The sequence below is a fragment of the Elephas maximus genome, chromosome 1 (assembly GCF_024166365.1).
Source record: "Elephas maximus indicus isolate mEleMax1 chromosome 1, mEleMax1 primary haplotype, whole genome shotgun sequence".
NCBI classification, from domain to species: domain Eukaryota; kingdom Metazoa; phylum Chordata; class Mammalia; order Proboscidea; family Elephantidae; genus Elephas; species Elephas maximus.
Window position 1 is genome coordinate 147,281,922 of NC_064819.1, and position 22,104 is coordinate 147,304,025.

General features: G+C 37.8%; 1 protein-coding gene across 8 annotated transcripts in view; it reads right to left on the minus strand.

Moving 5' to 3' along the window:
* The window catches only part of SNAP91 (synaptosome associated protein 91), a 170,038-nt gene that overhangs the window by 25,565 nt on the left and 122,369 nt on the right, over positions 1-22,104 (minus strand). For 6 of the 8 annotated variants that reach the window (XM_049896484.1, XM_049896502.1, XM_049896513.1 and 3 more), the window contains 7 exons: positions 14,642-14,749; positions 13,754-14,008; positions 13,435-13,515; positions 13,202-13,273; positions 12,704-12,787; positions 11,399-11,482; positions 1,394-1,528 (listed from right to left, as the gene is read on the minus strand). In XM_049896484.1, the coding sequence (XP_049752441.1) occupies positions 1,394-1,528; positions 11,399-11,482; positions 12,704-12,787; positions 13,202-13,273; positions 13,435-13,515; positions 13,754-14,008; positions 14,642-14,749 (819 nt within the window). The remainder of the gene's footprint in view (positions 1-1,393; positions 1,529-11,398; positions 11,483-12,703; positions 12,788-13,201; positions 13,274-13,434; positions 13,516-13,753; positions 14,009-14,641; positions 14,750-22,104) is intronic. The other 2 variants (XM_049896534.1, XM_049896526.1) reach the window with 2 other exon arrangements.

The window sequence follows — 22,104 nt, forward strand, 5'->3', positions numbered from 1 at the left end:
AATAAATGAATATATAATCTTATAAAAGAAGGCATAAAATTCACACTTTGCATAACACCAAGAAGAACATGTCTATACATGTATACCCATAAAGTATGGAAATACTAATGAATGTGGACAAAGACAGAAAAAAGTTCTGTGGAATGTATGGAAAGAGTAGAGACTTTGGAGTCAGAATTGGGCTCCAATTTAGTCACATGCTTCACTAGCTGTGTGACTTTGATAAAGTTACTCTCTGAGCTTTCATCTTCTCACCTGTAAATGGGGAGAATACCACTAACACATGGCTTTGTTGTCAAGGTTAACTTAGATAACATATGCCATGTGTTTATCCTAATGCTTGCCCTATACAGGCACTCAATAAATGGTACTTTTTTAAAAACAACCACTAAAGGACTTTATAGTCAAAATGGTGGTGCTTTATAAATGTTTGAAACACAGCTGACTATATTTTAGAAATAAGAATTTTGATTTTTTTGTTTCATTACAGCAAATCACCTTGGTTCCACCTTTAAGGGCATATAGGTAAAGCTAATCCTATTTTATGCATTAGGAATCCAGTGCCTGATCACCACATGGCAAATCCTCACTTGTTAAAGTCCAGTTCCTAGAATACAGAAAGACCATTCAAAATGCAGACTCACACAAAGTGCGTAGGATGCTGCTGAGATCTTAAATAGGTCAAAAGTTTGTGTTATTAAATTTTACCTAAAAAACTACACGTATCTACCAGAAATACTACCATACAATAAGTTTACATTGAAAAAAAGGACAGCATTCAATGAGGCACTGGCAATAGAAGCAACCAAATTGTCAGGCAGGGGATATATTTAGGGTGTTTCTGAAACACATTTAATTGCCAAGAACTCACCAATTGAAAATTTGTAGTAAGAAGCCAGCATGGGAAGAGTAGAATGGAAGAGAATACAAACAAAATGACAGCAGTGATGAAAGGTTAAAGGCAGGCAAAGAATACTAATTGCTTCTCAACTTTATAAAACTGAGGGCCATGCAAGCTCCCGAGGGGTGGAAGCAACAGCAGAGGGAGTGTCCACACATTCAGATACTATACACATTAGTACAAAGTATTTGTTTTCCCTTAACCATATTTAAACCATGTGCATATAAGCTCATGCAAACAAATGGTGTGTGAGTTAAGTAATATTTCTGCTAAAAACTGAAAAGAGAAACACAGAAAGGATTGCAGCCTATCCTTACAGCTGCCAAAATTTACTGAAAATATTTGTTATAGAATGACAGAGATATTTAAAACGTTTAAAAATCAGGTTATCACTCAACATTTGCTGTAAATTTCTTGACCCCTTACTAACCTGAGGTGGTGCATTTTATTATCAGAACAAATGGAAAGAATGTTTGACAGTCACTGCCTCACCTGATGGATCAAAGGAGCTGCTGCTGGAAGTTGAAGGCGTTGTTCCAAAAGCTGCCTCAAAATTGGGCTGTAGCAAGTTATTCTGAGCTGGGGTCACTGGTGATGGAGAAGGGGCCATGAAAGTACCCCCAAATCCTGAAAAAAAAATTCCAGAAAAATATAAACTGAAACAATTAAAGATGGGGAAAGGCCCATAAAAACAGTCAGAAAAAGTTATAGAAAACCTAAAAGGAATTGAATGCATACAGATAAGAAGTCAATATGAAAACCTGGGAAGTTAGCTTTTAAAAGCTATTCAAGATCTTGACATCTGTCATGCTTTAATGAAAGATATTTAAGTTAATTAGAAATAAGATAGCATTTAAGAATATATACCTTTACTAAGAGAACCTGTGGCAACCAAATCTTTTATTACCATGTAGTACGTAAAGCTAAGAAGGTACTGCCAGGGCTAGAATTCAGATAATTGTTTTTATTACATTTAAAGTCTGTTCCTTCAAAGCAAATACCCAGTAGTAGAAATGTTTACTTGCACACATTGGCTCAGTACAGTAATAACATACAAATTAGAAAAATACACATGCTTTCTGCTACCAAATCTTCCTTACTAACCTTCATACATGTTCTAGCCCCATCGTTACCCCCAAATTCAGGCCCCCAACACTGTTGTCAGGATTACATAAACAGCCACTGGGTGGAGGGGTGGTCCTGCCTCTAGCCTGGACCTTTCCTAGTCTATTCTCCGCAGTGGAGCCAGAGTGATCTGAGTGCAAAATGTTGGTGAAGTCACTTCTCTAAAATCCTCCATCGGCTCAGCATACTTTTAGATTTGTACAGTTTAAATTCCCTTGTATAGCATTCAAGCCCTCTGTTTTTGCCCAGTGGGCCCCTCCCCACACCTGAAAACTAGGCTGCAGCCATGATCCACCACTTCCAGTGTGTCAGCTGCCTGCTCAGGGAGGACTTTCTTGTCCTCATGCTGCCACACACTATTGCCACCAAGACACCCCTCACCCAGTGAGTTAGGTGTCCTGTCTCCACATCCTCAGCACCTGGTACATATCTCCATCCTACTCCCATCCCACTTCAACCTGCCCAGGGATGACTTTTTGGGGTCAGGAATCACATCTTTTATTACTCTTTTCCACTAATATTCAGCACAGTGCCTAAAACACTGAATTAATTAATGTTTAGTGAACGAAGGTCAATTTTGAATAAAAAGTTGAGAACAAATCAAACTACTGTTAAGTAACCAAACTTTAAATATTTATATCTTGAAGGCTGGAATAATTTCTCTCAATCAACAGACAGAAGCAGAAGTGCAGGTCACTCTATACTTGCTACTGTACAAAAATATGCAACCTCTGAAGGAAGAGATTTCTTAATAAGGCACTAAATGAGAATGTATTATTATCAGAAGTCTTTCCTATACTTAATTTGGGTACATAGTCCTTTCAAATCTAGGCACAACTTCTCTCTTTTACAAACTGCTTGCAAAACCATAAAGAATGTTTTGAAAAAATTCTTAGGCTTACATTCCATAACACCAGTTTATAATTTTGAAAATGACTTCCACTAAAAATTTCCAGTTACTATTTTCTAAAAGCAGGCAATAATATTCAAGTCAAGCTGTTCCTGGAAACTGACAGTGACTAGGGTTTAGGTTATCCTTGTTATGTATGAAAATATTACAATTTGGAAAAATTATTACTTATCAGATGGTACCTTTAAAAAGTTCAGGATAATTACTATAAGTGGTTTTAGTATTTGAATGACAACTATCATGTAACTTTCCTTCTACAGAAAAGACATTCTCCAAATCTTTACTATTATTATGAAGCAAAGATAGACCAAAAGTAATTTATTTTTGTGGATGTAACTGTTTTGGTTTTAGGGAGTGAAGACTGATGCCTGTTAATGCATTTTATTTTAATTTTCTTCTACACTTCAAGTTGGAATACGGCTGTGGTTAATTCAGGCAATTGTTCTATGGTGCGGTTCTCTTTATTATAGGTGAATATGGACATTGAACTTGAACTGAATGAACGTGAATAAAGTTTGGTTCTCCTTTAGAGGACAGCAATAGCTTTTTTCTTTAAGATAATCAGTTGGTCATTTTATATCACTTTACAGTTTTTATCAACCTAGGTTTGTGAGAACACCTACTCCCTAAGAACTGTGTATAATGGAAAAAAAGTCATTTGAACTTGATTGGACTGAACATGACTGCTGGTTTCTTAAAACATGGCCAAGGAGAAAATTTATTCTAGAATCACAGCATATTAGTGTTGGAAAAGGCCTTGGGATCATCTGATTCAATCCTATCATCCCATGGCTGGAGGAAGTAATTCAAAGAGAAGTTAAAACACCTAGCTAAGACTCAGTAGTAGGAAGAGAAAAATGTCTGCATTTACACAGGGCTCATCTGTTTAGTGCCACTAAATTTCACTTTATGGTAACGTAAGAATAAATAACACTATTCACTGAAAACAAATTAGGGTCTTCTCTAAAAAAACGAAAGGGTAAAGCTAACAGTGTCAGGCACTGTTCTAAGTATTTATTAGGCTGAATCGAGTGAACTACATGAATTGCCAGTATTTGACCATGTGGACCTACAAAACCAGTAATTTTATATGGTTCAATCTAAAACATATATTATCTCATTTAATCCTCACAACAATCCCATGAGTTTTCATAGTTGAGGAAACTGAGGGCCAGAGAGGTTAAATTACTTTCCCAAGGTTACAATGATGGCGAATAACAGAGCCAAGATTCTATACTTAAATATTCCAGAACCTAGGCTCTTCTCACTATATTGTGTGGCCTCTTCCCCGTAGCCAAGAGTAATAACTGAGTTTCACCCTTTTTATAGGTTACAAACATGAAAGAGACCTGGCAAGATGACTTTTTTCCATTGCACTAAATTCTTATAGAGTAGCTGCTCTCACAAATCTAGACTAATAAAAACTATAAAGTGATATAAAACGAGCAAATGATTACCTTAAAGAAAAAAAGAATCTACTGCTTTACTCCAAATGAAGAACTAAACAGGCAAATTACAGCCATTAGTGGAGAGTCTGGGGTACCCCTCCTGTTAAGTAACTGAAAAGTTTTAGAACCTGGAGTAAAGGTAAGTAATAAGAAAACCTATACCCTTCACCCTTCTCTATGGTTCTAAATTTTATTAAGAAAGATATTTTATGGAATTGAAAATAAGGTAATAATCAGTAGACTTTTCACTCTCCTTCGGGTGTATGTGAACTGTCCTACACTACAACTGAATTGCCACTCTCGGGGTGATAATCCATCTACAGACACACTGCTTTTTCTCATAAACGCTTAGTCTTGGGAATGTATCTAAAGGGAAACAGCCTACACACTTGTGAAGTTCTATCAAAACTGACAGTCATAGTCTACATATCAAGTCATAGTGGGTCGGAAGAATCAGGTTTTAAAACTGTTGGTAGAAAAACACACTCCCACACACTGCCCCCAACACTCACATTTGCTCTATTATGCCAAAGACCTAAAGATGATGTCATTTCCATCATTTTCAGTGGTATAATCAGTTGTTAATATATTCCATTTGCTAAGATAAATCAAATAGTCAATATATCTAGGAAAAGCCTTTTGTCTGACAGTTTTCAGACTGTTTCCCACCCTTGTATAGGATGAGTAGAATTGTTTACTGCAGACCTTCCTATTTAGGTGGAAGTTTTCAGTTACTAATTCTACAGTGAACATTTTTGTATTTTAAATCCAGTCCAAGGACTTTTGTGGCTCTGCTAAAAAAGTCACCTGTATAATGTGGTTAACAAAGAATGCAAAACTACAGAGGGCCTCATGGGGCCTGCCCATATCCTTCCCATCCCTTGGATTTAAGGATACGCCACATACACACCGGTTGCTGTCAAGTGGATTCCGACTCATAGTGACCCTGTAGGACAGAGTAGAACCGCTCCATAGGGTTTCCAAGGACAGGCTGGTGGATTTGAACTGCTGACCTTTTGGTTAGCAGTCAAATGCTTAACCTCCAGGGATCCTCTTCAGGATAGGATGTGGTAAATTCTGGGTTCGATCATGCCAGTTATGTCTACTACAGCATGACAAAGGTATCCTGCTTCATGTCAATCTGAGAAGTTAGGAATATCTCTCATCTAATTTCCTTTAAAAATACATCCATCTAGGAATCTTTTTATATTTTTCTAACGTCTGTCTTTTCAGATGGTATATCTTGAGAGGAGATTGGTAACTTTCCACCATATAAAATGATATTTCCTTGTATCTGTTAAAAGCCTAACTTTCAAATTTCCAGCCAGACTCCATCTGGGATATGGATGATATCTGTGTCCTAGCAGTAATCTCATGACCTGGAGAGATTTATTCTTTTAGTCTGTCCTCACTGGCCACAACGGTTGCCTTCTCCAGAACCTTCTCTAGTTTCACTACACTGTGCACACCAAACAGCTTGAAATTTTAACTTGAGGGGTGGAAGGAAAATAAGAAGACATTTCATGCAGAATTCAGTTTGACAGTTCTAGAACTAAATTTGAATGAAGAATAACTGGTTTTTAAGGGAGATACATCCATTCTTAAGAGGCTATTCATTTGTTTTCTGATATTAAATTACACACCATTTTTTGATAAAACTTTCTCCTTTTTTAATTACTATTTTTTAAGTGTACTTTAGATGAAGGTTTACAGAACAAACAAGCTTCTCATTAAACAATTAGTATACACATTGTTTTGTGACACTGGTCACCTACCCCACGACATATTAACACTCTACCCTTCTTGACCTTGGTTTCCCTATGACTAGCTTTCCTGTCCCCTCCTGCCTTCTCACCTTGCCCCTGGGCTGGTGTGTCCATTTAGTCTCATTTTGTTTTATGGGTTTGTCTAATCTTTGGCTGAAGGGTAAATCTCAGGAGTGACTTCATTACTGAGCTAAAAGGGGGTCCTGGGGCCACTCTCAGGGTTCTTTCTCCCCATTTTTAAGGTAATTCTTAATTTTTGGTTTATAATTTCTAAAATTCATTTCAAACATTTATATACTACATATGCGTCATGGATTGGATTGTGTCCCCCCAAAATATATGTCAACTTGGTTAGGCCATGATTCCCAGTATTGTGTGTCTGTCCTCAATTTTGTAATTTTCCTATGTGTTATAAATCATCTCTGCCTGTGGTTAAAGAGAATTAGGGTGGGATGTAACACGCTTGCTCAGGTCACACCCCTGATCAATGTAAAGGCAGTTTCCCTGGGGTGTGGCCTGTACCACCTTTTATGTTATAAGAGATTAAAGGAAAGGGAAGCAAGCAGAGAGTGGGGGACGTCATACCACCAAGACAGAAGCACTAGAAGCAGAGTGCATCTTTTGGACCCAAGGTTCCTGCGCAGAGAAGCTCCTAGTCCAGGGGAAGATTGATGACAAGGACCTTCCTCCAGAGCCAACAGAGAAAGCCTTCCTCTGGTGCTAATGCCCTGAATTTGGACTTCTAGCCTACTAGACTGTGAGAAAATAAATTTCTCTTTGTTAAAGCCATCCACTTGTAGTATTTCTGTTATAGCAGCACTAGATGACTAAGATAATGTGCAGTGCCTTCCCCTTGTTATTTATATATAAATTTACTCCCTCAAAAGAAATCTGACCTTAGTCAGGCATTGGGGGAGAGTCTGCAGTCTAGTGACTAACCTTCTGGACCATCTAAACCTCCCGTAACTGAGTCTGTGGGTTGCCTTTCTTTTTTATTCTTTCACAAAATAGTCCTACTACTAAAAACCAATAATAGACAATTCCAGAGACTCCTTTACAGACAATAACTCTTTCTCTGTTTGTTTTTCTCCCTCTCTTTTTGGTTCAAATTTCTACTTTAAACCTGATCATGTTATCCATGATGTGCTGCATTTATCTTTTTTTTAATCTTCCTTTTTATTTCCATAGCCTGTGGAATCAGCAGAGCCTTGCCCCATAGACACACACATGCAAACACACAAGTGTTTGGTTCACTGCATATTAAAACAACACAAAAACCAAACCTGTTGCCATTGAGTGGATTCTGACTCATAGTGACCCTGTAGGACAGAGTAGAGTTCCCCACAGGGTTTCCAAGGAGTGGCTGGTGGATTTGAACTGCCAACGTTTTAGTTAGCAGCTGAACTCTTAACCACTATACCACAGGCTCCAAAACAGCAAGTGCGCCAAATATGTGTTCTACTGTTTATATTAATTTAAAAAAATATATGTGAAAACTCAGAAATACTCAATTGTATTTAGTTATTCCGATAGATTACATATATCCATATGACTGTTATCTTATAATTATGTAAAATGAGCAAAGGATATTGCTAGAAAATTTGCTCCTAGTCCATACAATAGAATTGTATCATTATTACATGGTGTTCTTCAGAGAGAACATGGCTTCCTGGTGCTTCATTACCTGAAAAAGTATGAAACTGTGATCTTATATTATGTAAAATGAGCAAGGTATTTTGCTAGAAAATTTGTTCCTAATTCAGAGGATAGAATTGTATCATTATTACATGATGTTCTTCAGAGAGAACATGGCTTCTTGGTGCTTTATTACTGAACAAATATGAAAAATGTTGTTTTATAAGCAAAACAGAGGGTAGTATGAGAAACTGGTCTAAATAATTAAGACTTATCAAAATCAAAAACTTTCCTTATATCATGAAATAAGGTAAAAAAAAATAGTTGGCCTTGGACCACATAAATCAGACTCTTACATATGTATGAAATAAATTATAAGAATTGTTTTGGAAAAAAAAATGAGACATTAAAACTCATCTATATCTATTTATGGAAACCCTGGTGGTGTAGTGCTTAAGTGCTTTGGCTGCTAAACAAAAGGTCGGCAGTTCAAATCCACCAGGTGCTCCTTGGAAACTCGATAGGGCAGTTAGTTCTACTCTGTCCTATAAAAAAAAAAAAAAATTAGGGTCCCTATAAGTCAGAATCGACTCCATGGCAACAGGTTTGGTTTTGGGGTTTATACCTATTTACATTAAATGCTAATTTATTTAAATAGAAAAAAAAAAACAAAGAAGAAAGTGTTTTCACTAAACGGTCACACAAGATGCAGTAAGAGAAAGGGAAGTGCACAGTAAATAAAACCTATGTAAATGATATTGTCACTTTCATCACTTTTTTTTCTCCTTCCAACTCATTCTTACTAAGATTTCAGAACAGACAACACAACTGGATAATTTAGGCTTCCTTTCAGTGAAATAAGGAGCCCTGGTAGCTCAGTGGTTAAAGTGCTTGGCTGCTAACCAAAAGGTCAGAGGTTCAAACCCACCAGCCACTCTGTGAGACAAAGATGTGGTAGTCTGCTCCCATAAAGATTACAGCCTTGGAAACCCTATGCAGCAGTTCTACTCTGTCCTATAGGGTTGTTATGAGTCAACTTGATGGTAATGAGTGTGGTTTGCAGCTCTTCGTATATTTCCCCCTTTTACGCCAGAGAGATCCGTCTGTACAGCTGTGATGTTGGGGGCTCAAGTACCCACTCTTGTACTCAGCATTGAGAAAACCCTCCTGCTTATTCCAGATGTGTTTTGGATTCTATCTCTTGGTTCTACAACTGCTGTCTGACTTGGAAGTGGATGGGAATGTTCCCTTTCCTCACTGGCTCTGACTGGGCTGTCTGCTCCAGTTCTGAGAGCCCTGGGCTCTTTTAGAAGGATAACTCTCTATTCAGGTTCCAGCCCTGGAGCGTACAAAGAGGATTGAGGGTGCTGGGGAAGACAATGTGGCTTCACAGACTACAAGTGGCCAGTAGTGGCTGACCACTTGCCCAGACTCCTAGCTGGTAGGCTTCAAACCCCACTCTGGGACCCTGGGCTAGAGAGGGGGAACCCAGGAAAGAAAGACAGGTTTTTTAGAATTCTGTAAAAGGCAAGAGCATTTGATTTCATTTGCCATTAAAACCTGAATTATAATTACAAAGCAAAAGGTTTCTAATTAGTAATCTCATTTAAAAATTCAAAAGATTATTTCCCCCAAATAACCATTTAAAACTATGCTATTTCAGTGGCCTGCTAAAATCTTATTGTGGAACCTTGAAAATCTGAATTAAGCTTTTCATTGGTTTAGTAAGAGCTTAAATGTTTCTGTAGCCAACATGCAATCACTATGAAGAGTATCTAGGCCAGGAGAACAGCTAGGCAAGCTGGCAGTCTGTCCCCAAGTGACTAAGTATGGTTTGTGTTGGGTGCCACTGTCTCTGATCATATTTGCAATTTCAGAAATCCACAACAACATCACTGTGGGGCCCTGGTGCATCAGCAGGCAGGAGAATATTACCTGGTAGTCACTGGTATGAAGTGGATTCAGCAAACAAGACAATCATGATAGAGCAAGGTAGTCTGGAGATGGCAGGAAAGACACAAAAGAACTGCAATTGCCACTGGGAAGAAAAAAAGAAAAACCCTACTGCCGTCAAGTAAATTCTGACTCATAGCAGCACAATGCGTTTCAGAGTAGAACTGTTGGATAGGGTTTCCTTGGCAGATCACCAAACCTTTCTTCCATGGTGCTGCTTGGTAGGTTGAAACTGCCAACCTTTAGGTAAGTAGACGAGTGCCACCCAGGGCTTCTGGGAAAGATAACCAGTTTGAATTAGTAGAAGAAGGAAAGGTAATAGCTGGACTGTGGCTCCTTCTCCCTTCTCTTGAGGAACGATTTGACCTCAAGTTGAACTTCCTGCAATTCTGAAGGTCGATGAGGATTTTTCAGGGCCTGCTATACCTGATGTAAGGATTGCTCATCGTACAACTTGTAATTTATGAACTACCAAAACCACCAAACCCACTGCCGTCAAGTCGATTCCAACTTATAGTGACCCTATAGGACAGAGTAGAACTGCCCGATAGTTTCCAAGGAGCGCCTGGCAGATTCGAACTGCCAACTTCTTGGGTAGCAGCCGTAGCACTTAACCACTATGCCACCAGGGTTTCCTTATGAACTACAGCTACATTAAAAAATGGAAACTAGTCATTTTTTCTAACAGAGGTCACATGCCTAGCAGAGCACTTAAGCTGCGAGATCCTAGACATGGTGGCTTCCCTGTCCTGATGTAACCTGCACTCCCATCAGGCCCTTGTTAACTTCCTGACAAAAATGCATCCCTTGAAGTGACTGTGGACACTGGAAGCTTCATCCAAGTGTCTGACGCCTCCATGATACTACTGCTGTGCCCCCTATTATGTACCCTTCTAACTAGACTCAGAGCTGGGTAGCCCAACAGTGTATTGTAAACCTGATTCATAACCTGAGCCTGAAACTCATGACTGTGGTCTTGTCACTGGCAGATGCATTCCTGGGAAAAATGATAATTTCTAGGCCTGGCTATTACTAAGCACACTTTGCCTTGTTCCAAAGTAAGACCAATATTTGGCTTTTACTATATTTAGTCCTTGAAATACTTCCTTTTATTCTATCTGTATTCTCCTGGCAATAAGCAATAATCCCAGGCATGTTGTGCCAATCTATTCCACACTATGGTCCTGTTAAACTGAAAACCCTTTGAATTTTCAGTTAGAAAAATGATCAGCCTGTTAAAAAAGAGGCATATGTAGCAGCAACTCCAACTCAACGGTAGAAATTTATAGCAGTTTCTCCTACAGTGATTCATATATTATAGAACCAACTGTCAAACATCAAGGTACATTTCCCCCGACATTCCTTTAAAAAAAAAAAAAAGACAGGCATGGGCAATAAAAATTGCTATATAAGGCTACTACCTTTTTAGTAAACAAACAATAAGAAACTTGCTAACTGAAAGGGAGGGAGATAAGCAACATCCAAGGAACTACAGGGGTGACATAATCAAACTTCTATTATACAATGTCTTATTTTTCAATTTTCTGTCTTGAAAGGGAAAGAAAACATGTATCCTACAATTTGTTATACCTGTTATTATAAAAATAGATCCAAACTTAACATCCACAAAATATCATTTTATGTTAATTTAATTAATTACCAGCTAGTAGGTCTGCCGATGCTGAGGAGCTAGAAGCAGCCTGAGGTGCAGGTTGGGGTTCAGAAGCACTACTTCCAAATGCATCTATCCATTATCCGTCATGCAGCAAAAAAGTGAGAGAGTGTAAACAGGAAATACAAAAAGTAATTTAAGTGTTATGCAGAGAAATGACACTTTGCATGGTGAACTTGTCTCCTGTGAATAAGTGAAACAACTGAATGAATTAAATTATGCTCTGATCAGTTTATTCTCTTAACAATAAAAAAAAAAAAACTAAGATATTTAAGAATGCTTCTTTGTAAGATTAAGAGAATTCTTATTCTTTTAAGAATAAAACTCCTGGACTAAATCCTGTCATCTATCAACACAGAATCAAGGTTTTAAAATTTTTGTCAAAATATAGAACTCTATTAAACTTTTAAAAAAATGAACGAACTTAATTCAAGTAGCAGCAGCAGCCCTACTTGTACCTATATGCCAAGTTTATTGTTTATTTGCCACAAGTTTTAAACATCCTAGCGTTTCAGACTGTGATATCTTTGTAGCCCCTCTATGCCTCAATGTCCAGTAAATATTCAATGTAAGTATAATTTGCCAAGAATAATATTTTACCCAAAAGCCAGAGACATTATAGATATTCATGAAGAAATCACTTCAGACCTATACTTTTTCCTATAAATTTACTGCTTATGGAAGATTTTATATGTATCATCCAAATGAGTAGTTCCAAGGGTTAATCCAGGACATCTCCCTGTCTTCGTATAATACATAAAGGAGGAGAAGAATATATTTAAATCAGCGAAACATCTCCTACTTTTCTGGAAGGATTTTAAAACATTAAACTCATCGTATATAGTTAAACCTTACAGAATAACGTATGACATCTACAGCTTACACTTTCAGTTTTGATTGGCTTATTTCTTTTCAGCTCTGAATTATAGTTGGTGTGTATACTGCTCTGAAGAATTCAGAAACATGGATTTAGCCAGCAGACCAGGATCACCAAGAACAGTGTCTTCTATAGTAGAATGAACGCAACATTGAAAACACAAAGATTTCAAATGAAAAAAGATCTGGTTTGGTGAGGCCATGCACTGACCACTACGATGAGGTGATGAGGATGAAGACGGTGATGGCAAAGAAATGGAAAAAATCTTCAAACTTAAGTTTACATTTAAGAGATGAAAATAACTTCACATAGTCAAAAGAAAAAATGAAGAAGTATGATGAAATAGAAGATCTAAAAACTGTTCAGAAGGGGGAAAAAAAAGATGCCTTTAGTGGTGCAGGAGGAGAGATACGCACCCCCAAAAAGGTCTATCACACCTGAAGAGTCCACCTTTGCGGGAGAGGCAGTGGTTGCAGGAGACGGAGCTGCAAATGCGTCCACTGCAGTGAAGCACAGAACAGGAAAACAGCATGTCACCCAAAACAAGACGGAACCATGAGCCTTGACAAATGGCATCTTTAGATTCCGTGTTCCTAATAGGAAGGATGCAGACAATCTTGACAGTTAAGGAAAAGCAAATACATTTTAAAATACATACTTTCCAGAAGAAAATAAAATTTGACTTCTTGCGGTCAGAGGTTTTAGTATGAAGCAGAAATTTCATCAGCCATAGCTTACAGCAGAAATATTTATCCTCAACAGCTGGTGATGGGCCAAAGAATGAGGTTTTTAAAAATAAAAGGTAGAGTTTCAAAGAACTCAAGACAAACACGCATATTTTCACCTCTGCCTCTCCATGCATACCCCCGCAAGACACCTCCAAAGGCTCACCTGCGCATAGCAAAGGCACTCACCGGAAAAGAGGTCAGCAGTGAGAGAACTCTCAGGCACAGGAGAGGCCCCTTGTGGTGGAGAGGAGAAAGCATCTTCCAAAAGTGAAACAAACCAAAACCAAGCAGAAGTAAGTAGCAAGCTGAAATCAAAGTCAAAAATCTAACAAATGCATTATCACAGGTGAGTATAAGGAGCTTAGTCATGAAAACACCTAAGGACACTAAAGTAAAAGACAGGGTTGCTTTAGTTTTACCTGTACCGAACAGGTCTATGCTAGGAGCAGCAGCATCCGGTTTGGGCGCTGCAGCGGCTTCAGGAGCAGACTCAAATAAATCTAAGACCAAGAACACACATGCCTTTACTCAACTTGACAAACAAGCCCGAAATAGCATTGCTCTTTAGCACTTGGAATTGGTACTCTGGAGAATTCTGAATTAAGCAGCAAATGGTTTCTAGAGAACCATTTAATTACACAGTATTCATGCAGTAATCGTTGTGTAAGCTGTAAATCTGCAGTACCAGAATTCAATCTACCAGAGGGAAAGATTTAAACAACAACAACAAAAAATTACCACCAAAGATATCTAGAGCAGGAGGAGCGGTGGTGGTTGTGGTGGCGGTGGCAGTGGTGGCGGCGGCGGTGGCAGCAGTAGTGGCAGCAGAGGCAGCTGCAACGGCGGGAGCAGGAGAAGGAGCAGTTGCTGGAACCGGAGGGGCTGCGCTAGCTGTAGGGGTAACTACAGGAACACTGGTCTCGGGAGGCTTCATTGCAAAGAGGTCCAGCTCAGGTGCAGCCTCTGCACTACCTTCAGATGGGGCAAAGGGGTCTTTTGGAAAGGAAAGTGGAAACACATACAGCAACGGTAAGGAAAGAGACAAGAGAGAGTTGCCATAACTACAGGTAAGAGACACCTTACACAGACAGTGACAAACTACTTAGGCATTAGACTGCTTGATTTAACCACTATCCCATTAGCCAGGGGTCAGTGATTGGAATGTTTTTCTAAAGAAAAAGTAAACTGAGTAGGTACCACAAGTTATGAAACTGAAAGACTTCAAAGTATTGTAAGATTAGCCTAGAGGCTAGGATCAGAGGTTCTTATTCTTCAAATCTTTACTTAATGTGGTCAGTTTGGTAGCTTTGAAAATTCATTTCAACATGCCGATATATTTGAACTCAGTGAGAGTGCAATATAGCATTAGAGGGGGAAAAGAAAAAAAACATTAAGAGAGCATACTTGCACTGACAAAAATTGTCAATCCTGAGAAATTGTCAATTTTGATAAGTATGCACATGGTTGTCTTAATGTTTTAAGGGCTGGCATTATTGTTCAGTTAAGATGAATGACACTTTATACTCAGAAGAAATTAAAGTTAGAAAAACACATGGTCACATCTAACTATAGGGGTTTCATGTTAGGACAGAAACATAACAGACTGGCTCATGACTTTCAACCCACCATTTCCTGAACATGCATCAAGTGCTGCTGCTACGGGGGTTGGGGGGGCTGGTGCGGCGGCCCCTTCGGATGCTGCAGGGGCCTCCCCAGGAGAAGCTGCAAAGGCATCTTGGGCGCAGTTTTTAAAATAACAGAAATTAAAAGAATAAAAAGAGAAGAAAATATAGTAAAAGAACCAAGTTAAATTGCGAAGGAGGCTCCCTTATACAACATGAATTTTTCAAAAGGCATTTTTATGGCCCATGAACTGTTGGTGGTCACAAAACAATTATTCTTTGCGCTCCTTTGTGTTAGTTACATGCATGTAGTATGGTGTTGATACTGCTGAGGCCTATGAGGATCCAAAAGGTAACAAGATTCTCATTGTATAAGGGCTCTGAGAAGCATGTTTTATGTATTATTAGAAATTAATGGATGTCAAAATTAAAGCACAAAAATAACTTTACTATGTAATTTAAGACAATAAACTTTGATGTCCAGGTAATACTAATTCACCATCTTGTTATGGCATCTCTGACTAATGGCTTCCAGGAAATATGAATGTCTTCTTTATTGCCAATAAAATTAAATATATGGTAGTAATATAAACAAATAATTCTAATTTAAATTTTTTTATAGTTTAATATAGGCAAAATAACACAGTTAACAACAAAAGCTTATTGATTATTCATAAGCCTTCACTATCCTTGAAAAGCATCTGCAGATAAAATCAACCTGTTTTAAATAAAGAAATTAAGAAATGACACTATAATGCCTTTTTATCTACTTAAATTGCTTTCAAATATTACTGTATTATTCTAACTATTTGAAAAATAATCTATTTTCAACAGATTAAAATACAGTTTCATGGTTGAAGATTACAAATACATTACTATTTATAAAGCTATATATGATGCTATAATGGTAACATCCACTAATATACAGGCATCCCCAGTTTATAAACACCCAACTTATAAATGGCTGATGTGTACAAATGGCTCGTAATGTGTTTCTACCAAAAAACCATGTTAATTATGGTAAAAAATAAAATTCTGGAACTTGCAGAGACATTCCATGGTTTCAAAACTAGAAAAAGAATAACGCCATCATAAGCATGACCGGCTTGAGAGAAGAAACTCCTGGAGACTAGGGATCAACCCCCATTTAGAACCTGCCACTTATCTGATAGGCCTCACCCAAAATACTGTCTTCCATAGTCTCTACTGGTATTCCCTGGAACACTGTTCCTCCAGCCATTAATGAGAATTCATCACATATGCTTGGGAAATGCTACACAGTGTATCCCCCCTACCTGGAAGTTTACTCCCTAGGAAGTCCTACGTTCAGGACTCTTGTTTGCTAGTTTAACCCAGCATGTCCCAAACTGATACTGTGTACGAAACACACTTTAGTAACATCCCGAGGGGCAGTGTTATATGGAATAACAACTATCAAATCAGAGACTCATTTGGGTTAACAAGTCCTTTACAAGGATAGAAGTATCCCTAGAAGGAGTAATGGAACAATCAGTTATTCGTATCTCACAGATTTATTTGATCTGATTGTTTCCCTCAGCTACATTGAAGGAATATATGTTCTGAGTAGAGGTCAGGAGAGAGGTCAAAGAAACAATGCCAGAATATGAAAAAATGTATCAGGGATAGGTCAGGCCTACTTCCCCAGATGCCATGTTAAGGATACTACAACGTAGGACTTAGAACTTGAAAACCCTAGAAGCTGGGACGGAAGAACAAAGGAAAAGTAGAAGAGGTTGGGTAATTACCACCTATATGTAAGTAGGTGAAGGAGCTCTGGTGGTGCAATGGTTAAGCTGTCTGCTGACAACCAAAAGGTTGGCAGTTGGAACCCACCACCCGCTCCGCAAGAGAAAGGCCTGGAGATCTGCTCCTGTAAAGATGACAGCTCAGCCTGGGAAACCCTATCAGGCAGTTCTATACTGTCCTGTAGGGTCACTATGAGTCAGAATTGACTCAGCACCTAACAACAACAAGTAGGTAAACTTGTATTTATAATTTCATCCTCAGGAGAGTTTTTTTTTTTTCTGTCAGCAAGACATTTTTAAATGCTTCTCCTGTAAGTTAAAATTAAACATTATCAACTTGGCTGTCTATTCCCTTCAAAGCTTGTCTGAATACTTAGTTTTCTTTCATTATCAATGGCAGTATTATCCACCCAGTATTTTTTTTTTTATTAAAAACTGAAGCTATTTCTGATCCAGTTCTCTTTCCTTTGTCACCTAATTGTAGCTCATTTCTACATCCTGCCCCTTTTTTGGCCTGGAAATGCATGTTCCTACTGTTCTACAGTTGTGCACTTAGTCCAGGCCTTAACTAAAGTCACCCAACTGTTCTCCAACTTTGCTGCAGACCAGTCTTTTCTTCCCCCTAGCACTCTAAGGAGAATTTGCCTTTTAAATTTTTTGTCACGTGATTGTCTTTTTACAACTCTTAACAGGTGACACTTTTTTCAGCCTTGCCCAGCCATAAAAGCCATTTAAAATTACAAACTCTGCACAGAAGTTTCAATTGGTCTCAACAGCCCAAGAGTCACGTATCCAATTCCTTTTCTCCCCAGAGGTCCCTGATTATAAGGCTCTTAAGGATTGTTGTAAGGAAGGATGATTAACTTGGCTTGATAACATAATATAAAGTCAAGCTTGTGAGTTAAGTTCTCAAGCCACTTAGTTTCATGCTCATAGATTATTATTCTCATGACGGCTTGTTCACAGATTCACACAGTTGATCAAAAGGGTGCCCTGGTAAGCATGTAGAGGAATTAGCACCAATTTAGCATTCTAGTGTAGAAAACCCTGTGTTGTCACAAGCCAGTGTGCTATTGTTAGTAAAGTTTTCTTAAATGAAAAAAAGGTTATTTTAAGGATTTTGTCTTTTATTTTAGAAGCCTGGGTGGTGCAGTGGTCAAAGCGCTCATCTTCTAACCAAAAATTTGGTGGTTCCAGCTCACCACCCACCCCTTGGGGGAAAGATGTGGCAGTCTGCTTCCATAAAGATTTACGGCATAGGGAACCCTACAAGGGCAGTTCTGTCCTAAAGGGTTGTTATGGGTTGGAATTGGCTCAATGGCTGTGGGTTTATTTTGGGTTTGGGTCTTTAATTTTTATTAGTATTTTTAAGTTTTACTAACTTTTTAAATGCATAACACTATCTCCCAGTCCTGTTCTGCATGAACAAAGAAATCAGTTTTTATTTCTTAAAAGTAGTAAATATATCTGAAATGAATTTTGATGACTTACATGGAAATGACTAAAATATTATATGCATATCAATCTGAATATTTAGAAACAAATGAAATTTCCTGTTCTCTAGATCTGTAGTGCATAGTACTAAAATAGCAAGAAAAATTTAATAAAATATTTCACATTCGTGATTGACATTCATGAAATAAAACAATAAGCCCTTTTTCTGAAATTGAAATTCTTTAAGCTTATTTCTAAAGAAATGTACTTCGTACTGCTGAACATGCTACACAGAACCTCAAAAAAGTATATATTTAAAGCAGTATAAACAAAATATAACTGAAGTCATTCTAGAATTCTACCACTTGCCACATTTTAGAGAGAAAAATATAAAAAATGGCCACATGAAATAGCCAAAGAGATGTAGGATTTTTTAATTTTTTTTTTTTAACATTTTATTGTGTTTTAGGTGAAAGCTCACAAAGCAAGTTAGTTTCTCATTCAACAATTTATACATAATTTCTTCCCATGACATTGGTGGCTATCCCCACAATGTGTCAGCACTCTCCCCATTTCCACTCTGCCTTTCTAGTTTCCATCTCTCCAGTTTCCCTGCCCTCCTTGCCTTCTCATTTTTGCTTTTGGGCAAATGTTGCCTGTCTGGTCTTGTATAGTTGATTGTTCTAAGTAGCACATTCGTCACGGGTGTTATTGGTTATTTTATAGGCCAATCTATTATTTGGCTGAAAGGTGACCTCTGGGAGAGGCTTCAGTTCCAGGCTAAAAATGTGCCTGAGAGTGACAGTCTCGGGGGTTCCTCCAGTCTCTACCAGTCCAGTAAGTCTGGGTTACTAATTTGAGTTTTGTTCTATATTTTTCTTCCATTCTAACTGGGACCTTCTATTGTGGCCTTTGTCAGAGCAGTTGTTAGTGCTAGCTAGGCACCATCTAGTTCTTCTGTTCTCAGTCTAGAGGAGGCTGTAGTTTATGTAGGCCATTTGTCCTTCTTGAGTTTTTAGTTTCCTTCACTCTCCTTTGCTCCAGATGAGAAGAGACCAATACTGGTAACTGAGATGGTCACTCACAAGCTTTTAAGAGCCCAGACTCTACTTTTCAAACTAAGGTGTAGAACGTTATCTTTATGAACTGTGTTATGCCCATGTGCTCTATTATATATATGAATACACATGTAGCACAAATATGTATATACAAATGCCCACAGCTATACCTTTATATGCATGTGCAAGTACTCCTATACGTCCTTCCACACCTATATAGCATACATATCTACCTATGTAACCACTCACAAATTTTCGGTTGCTATTTCTGTTGTTGCATATGTTACAGCATTTACTACAGTTGTTCTTAATTCTTATGTATCCCTCAGTGTCTTCATTTACCTTGGTCATATTGTGTTGACTTCCCCCATATTGTGTACTGCCTTTCCCTTCACCAGAATTAACATGTGTCTATTATCTGGTTTTTATTTTTTTTTTTTTTACTATCTGGTAAGTGTTTCTCCCTCCATCCCCCTCCCATCTCTGGTAACCATCAAAGAATGCTGGTTTCTGTATGTAAATCTGTTCTTGACTTTTTATAAAAGTGGTATCATACAATATTTGTCCTTTTACTCAACATAATGTTCTCCAGATTCATCCATGTTATAAGATGTTTAATGGACTCATCATTATTCTTTGTGGAGTAGTAGTCCATTGTATGTATGTACCACATTTTGTTTACCCATTCATCTGTTGATGGACACTTAGGTTGTTTCCATCTATTTGCTATTGTGAATAATGCTGAAAGGAACATGGGTGTGCCTATGTTTATTTGTGTCACTGCTCTTATTTATTTAGGATATATACCTAGGAGTGGGATTGTTGGATTATGTGTATTTCTATTGTTAGCTTTTTGAGGAAGTACCATGCCATTTTCCATAGTGGTTGTACTATTTTACAATCCCACCAACAGTGTATGAGTTTCAATCTCCCCACAACCTTGTCAGTATTTGTTTTCTGTTTTTTTTTTTTTTGATCAGTGCCATTTTTGCATGGGTGAATTGGTATCTCATTGTAGTTTTAATTCGCATCCCTCTAAAAAAAAATTTTTTTTTTTTTAATGGCTAATGATCATGGGCACCTCTTCATGTATGTTAGCCACCTGAATGTCTTCTTTGGTGAAGTGTCTGTTCATGTCCTTTGCCCACTTTTTGATTGGATTGTCTTTTTGTTTTGAGGTATTGAAGTTTTCTATATGTTTTAGAGATTAGACCCTTGTCAGGTATGCCGTTGCCAAATTTTTTTCCCAGTCTGCAGGTTCTGCTGTTACTCTTTTGAGCTTAAGTATTCCATTTTTTAGGAGGTCCCAGTTATCTAGTTTATCTACTGTTGTTTGTGCATTTTTAGTTATGATTGATAGTGTATTTATGCCACAGATTAGGACTCCTAGCTTTGTCCTTATGTTATCTTTCAGGAACTTCACAGTTTTAGGCTTAACGTTTAGGTCTTTGATCCATTTCGAGTTAGTTTTTGTGTATGGTGTGAAGTATGGATACTGTTTCATTTTCCTGAAAATGGATATCCAGTTTTGCCAGCACCATTTATTAAAGAGACTATCTCTTCCCCATTGAATGTATTTTGACCCTTTGTCAAAGATCAGCTGTCCATAGCTGGATAGATTTACCTCTGGGTTCTCAATTCTGTTCCAGTGGTCACTGTGTCTGTTGTTGTACCAGTACCAGGCTGTTGTGACTACGGTAGCTAGGAAGTTCTGAGATCAGGAAGTATGAGGTCTCCTACTTTGTTCTTCTTGTTCAATAATGCTTTAGCTATTTGGGGCCTCTTTTCTTTCCATACAAAGTTCGTAATTAGTTTTTCCATTTCATTGAAGAATGTTGTTCGGATTTGGATCAGGATTGCATTATACCCATAGGTTGCTTTGGGTGGTACTGATACTTTTACAATGTTAAGTCTTCCAATCCATGAAGATGGTTATGTTTTTCCATTTATGTAGGTCTCTTTTGGTTATTTGCAGTAGTGTTTTGTAGTTTTCCTTGTATAAGTCTTTTACATCCCTCGTTAGATTTATTTGTAGGTATTTTATCCTTTTGGGACCTATTGTAAATGGTACTATCTTCTTGATATCTTTTTGGAGTTCTTCTCATTAGTGCAGAGGAATCCAACTGATTTTTGTATGTTGATTTTATACCCTGCCACTTTGCTGAACCCTTCTATCAGTTCCATAAGTTTAGGTTTTTATTTAAAATCATATTTCTAAGTTATTTCTTATAAAATAAGGAATTAGGGAAAATCATTGAAAGCCATAAAACAGATAATGATGCACGTAGACTATGGAGCGTAGAGGATATAGATTTTATAGCTGTCGGAGGCCAGAGATATTTTACAGAAAAATACAGACCAATAAAAACAAGTGTCCTCAGATTCACAGACAAGCTCACCTTTGCTCATCTTCCAGCAAGATGACTAGAGAGGCTACTGGTGAAATCACAAGGACAGCCTCACTCTCTGATATTACGTTACCCTGATTCTCTGCAATACTAGTCCTTTAAACTTGCATTTAAAGGTAAAAAAGAATGCCATTATGAAAATATTTCCAAACATGCAGATTTTTCTGCTTGACAAAGGTAGTCAGTCAAAGCACTAGTAAATGATAAACACGAACAGCACAATGGCACAAAGAATATTTCAAGGAAGAAAATCTTAGGCCATGAGGGAAGCAAGAAGGCATTGATTAATTTCTAATTAATCTGCTTACAAACGGACTAAAAAACAAAAATCTAGATAGTTACAAGTATAAAAATACTTCAGCACACAATTGTCACTATCCAAGTTTTCCATTTTCCTTGCAATTCTGTTAACACAAGCCTTTAAGAAGCTGTGTACATCCAACACCAAAAACAAACAAAACAATAATAACAAAAAAGGAGGGGATGAGGAAGAAATGGATTTCATAAATTTAAGCTAAAACTAAAACTTTAATTTTTGGCTTCAAAAAATATAGTATAAGTGAAAAACTAGCTTCCTAGAATGGGTGAGTCTTTATAATAAAGTATTTCAGGGTTTGAAAACCACACCCCTCCCCCACTTTTTTACAGGACTCTCCTGTAAAATGAATGGCAGTGCAGCACAGCAGCAGCAAATTCCATGAGTGAAACAGTGTCAGTGATACTGTCTAGTTGACTGCTCCGCGTCTTAGACAATGTTGGCAAACCTGAGATGGGTATGGCACATAGCATGGTGGTGTGTGA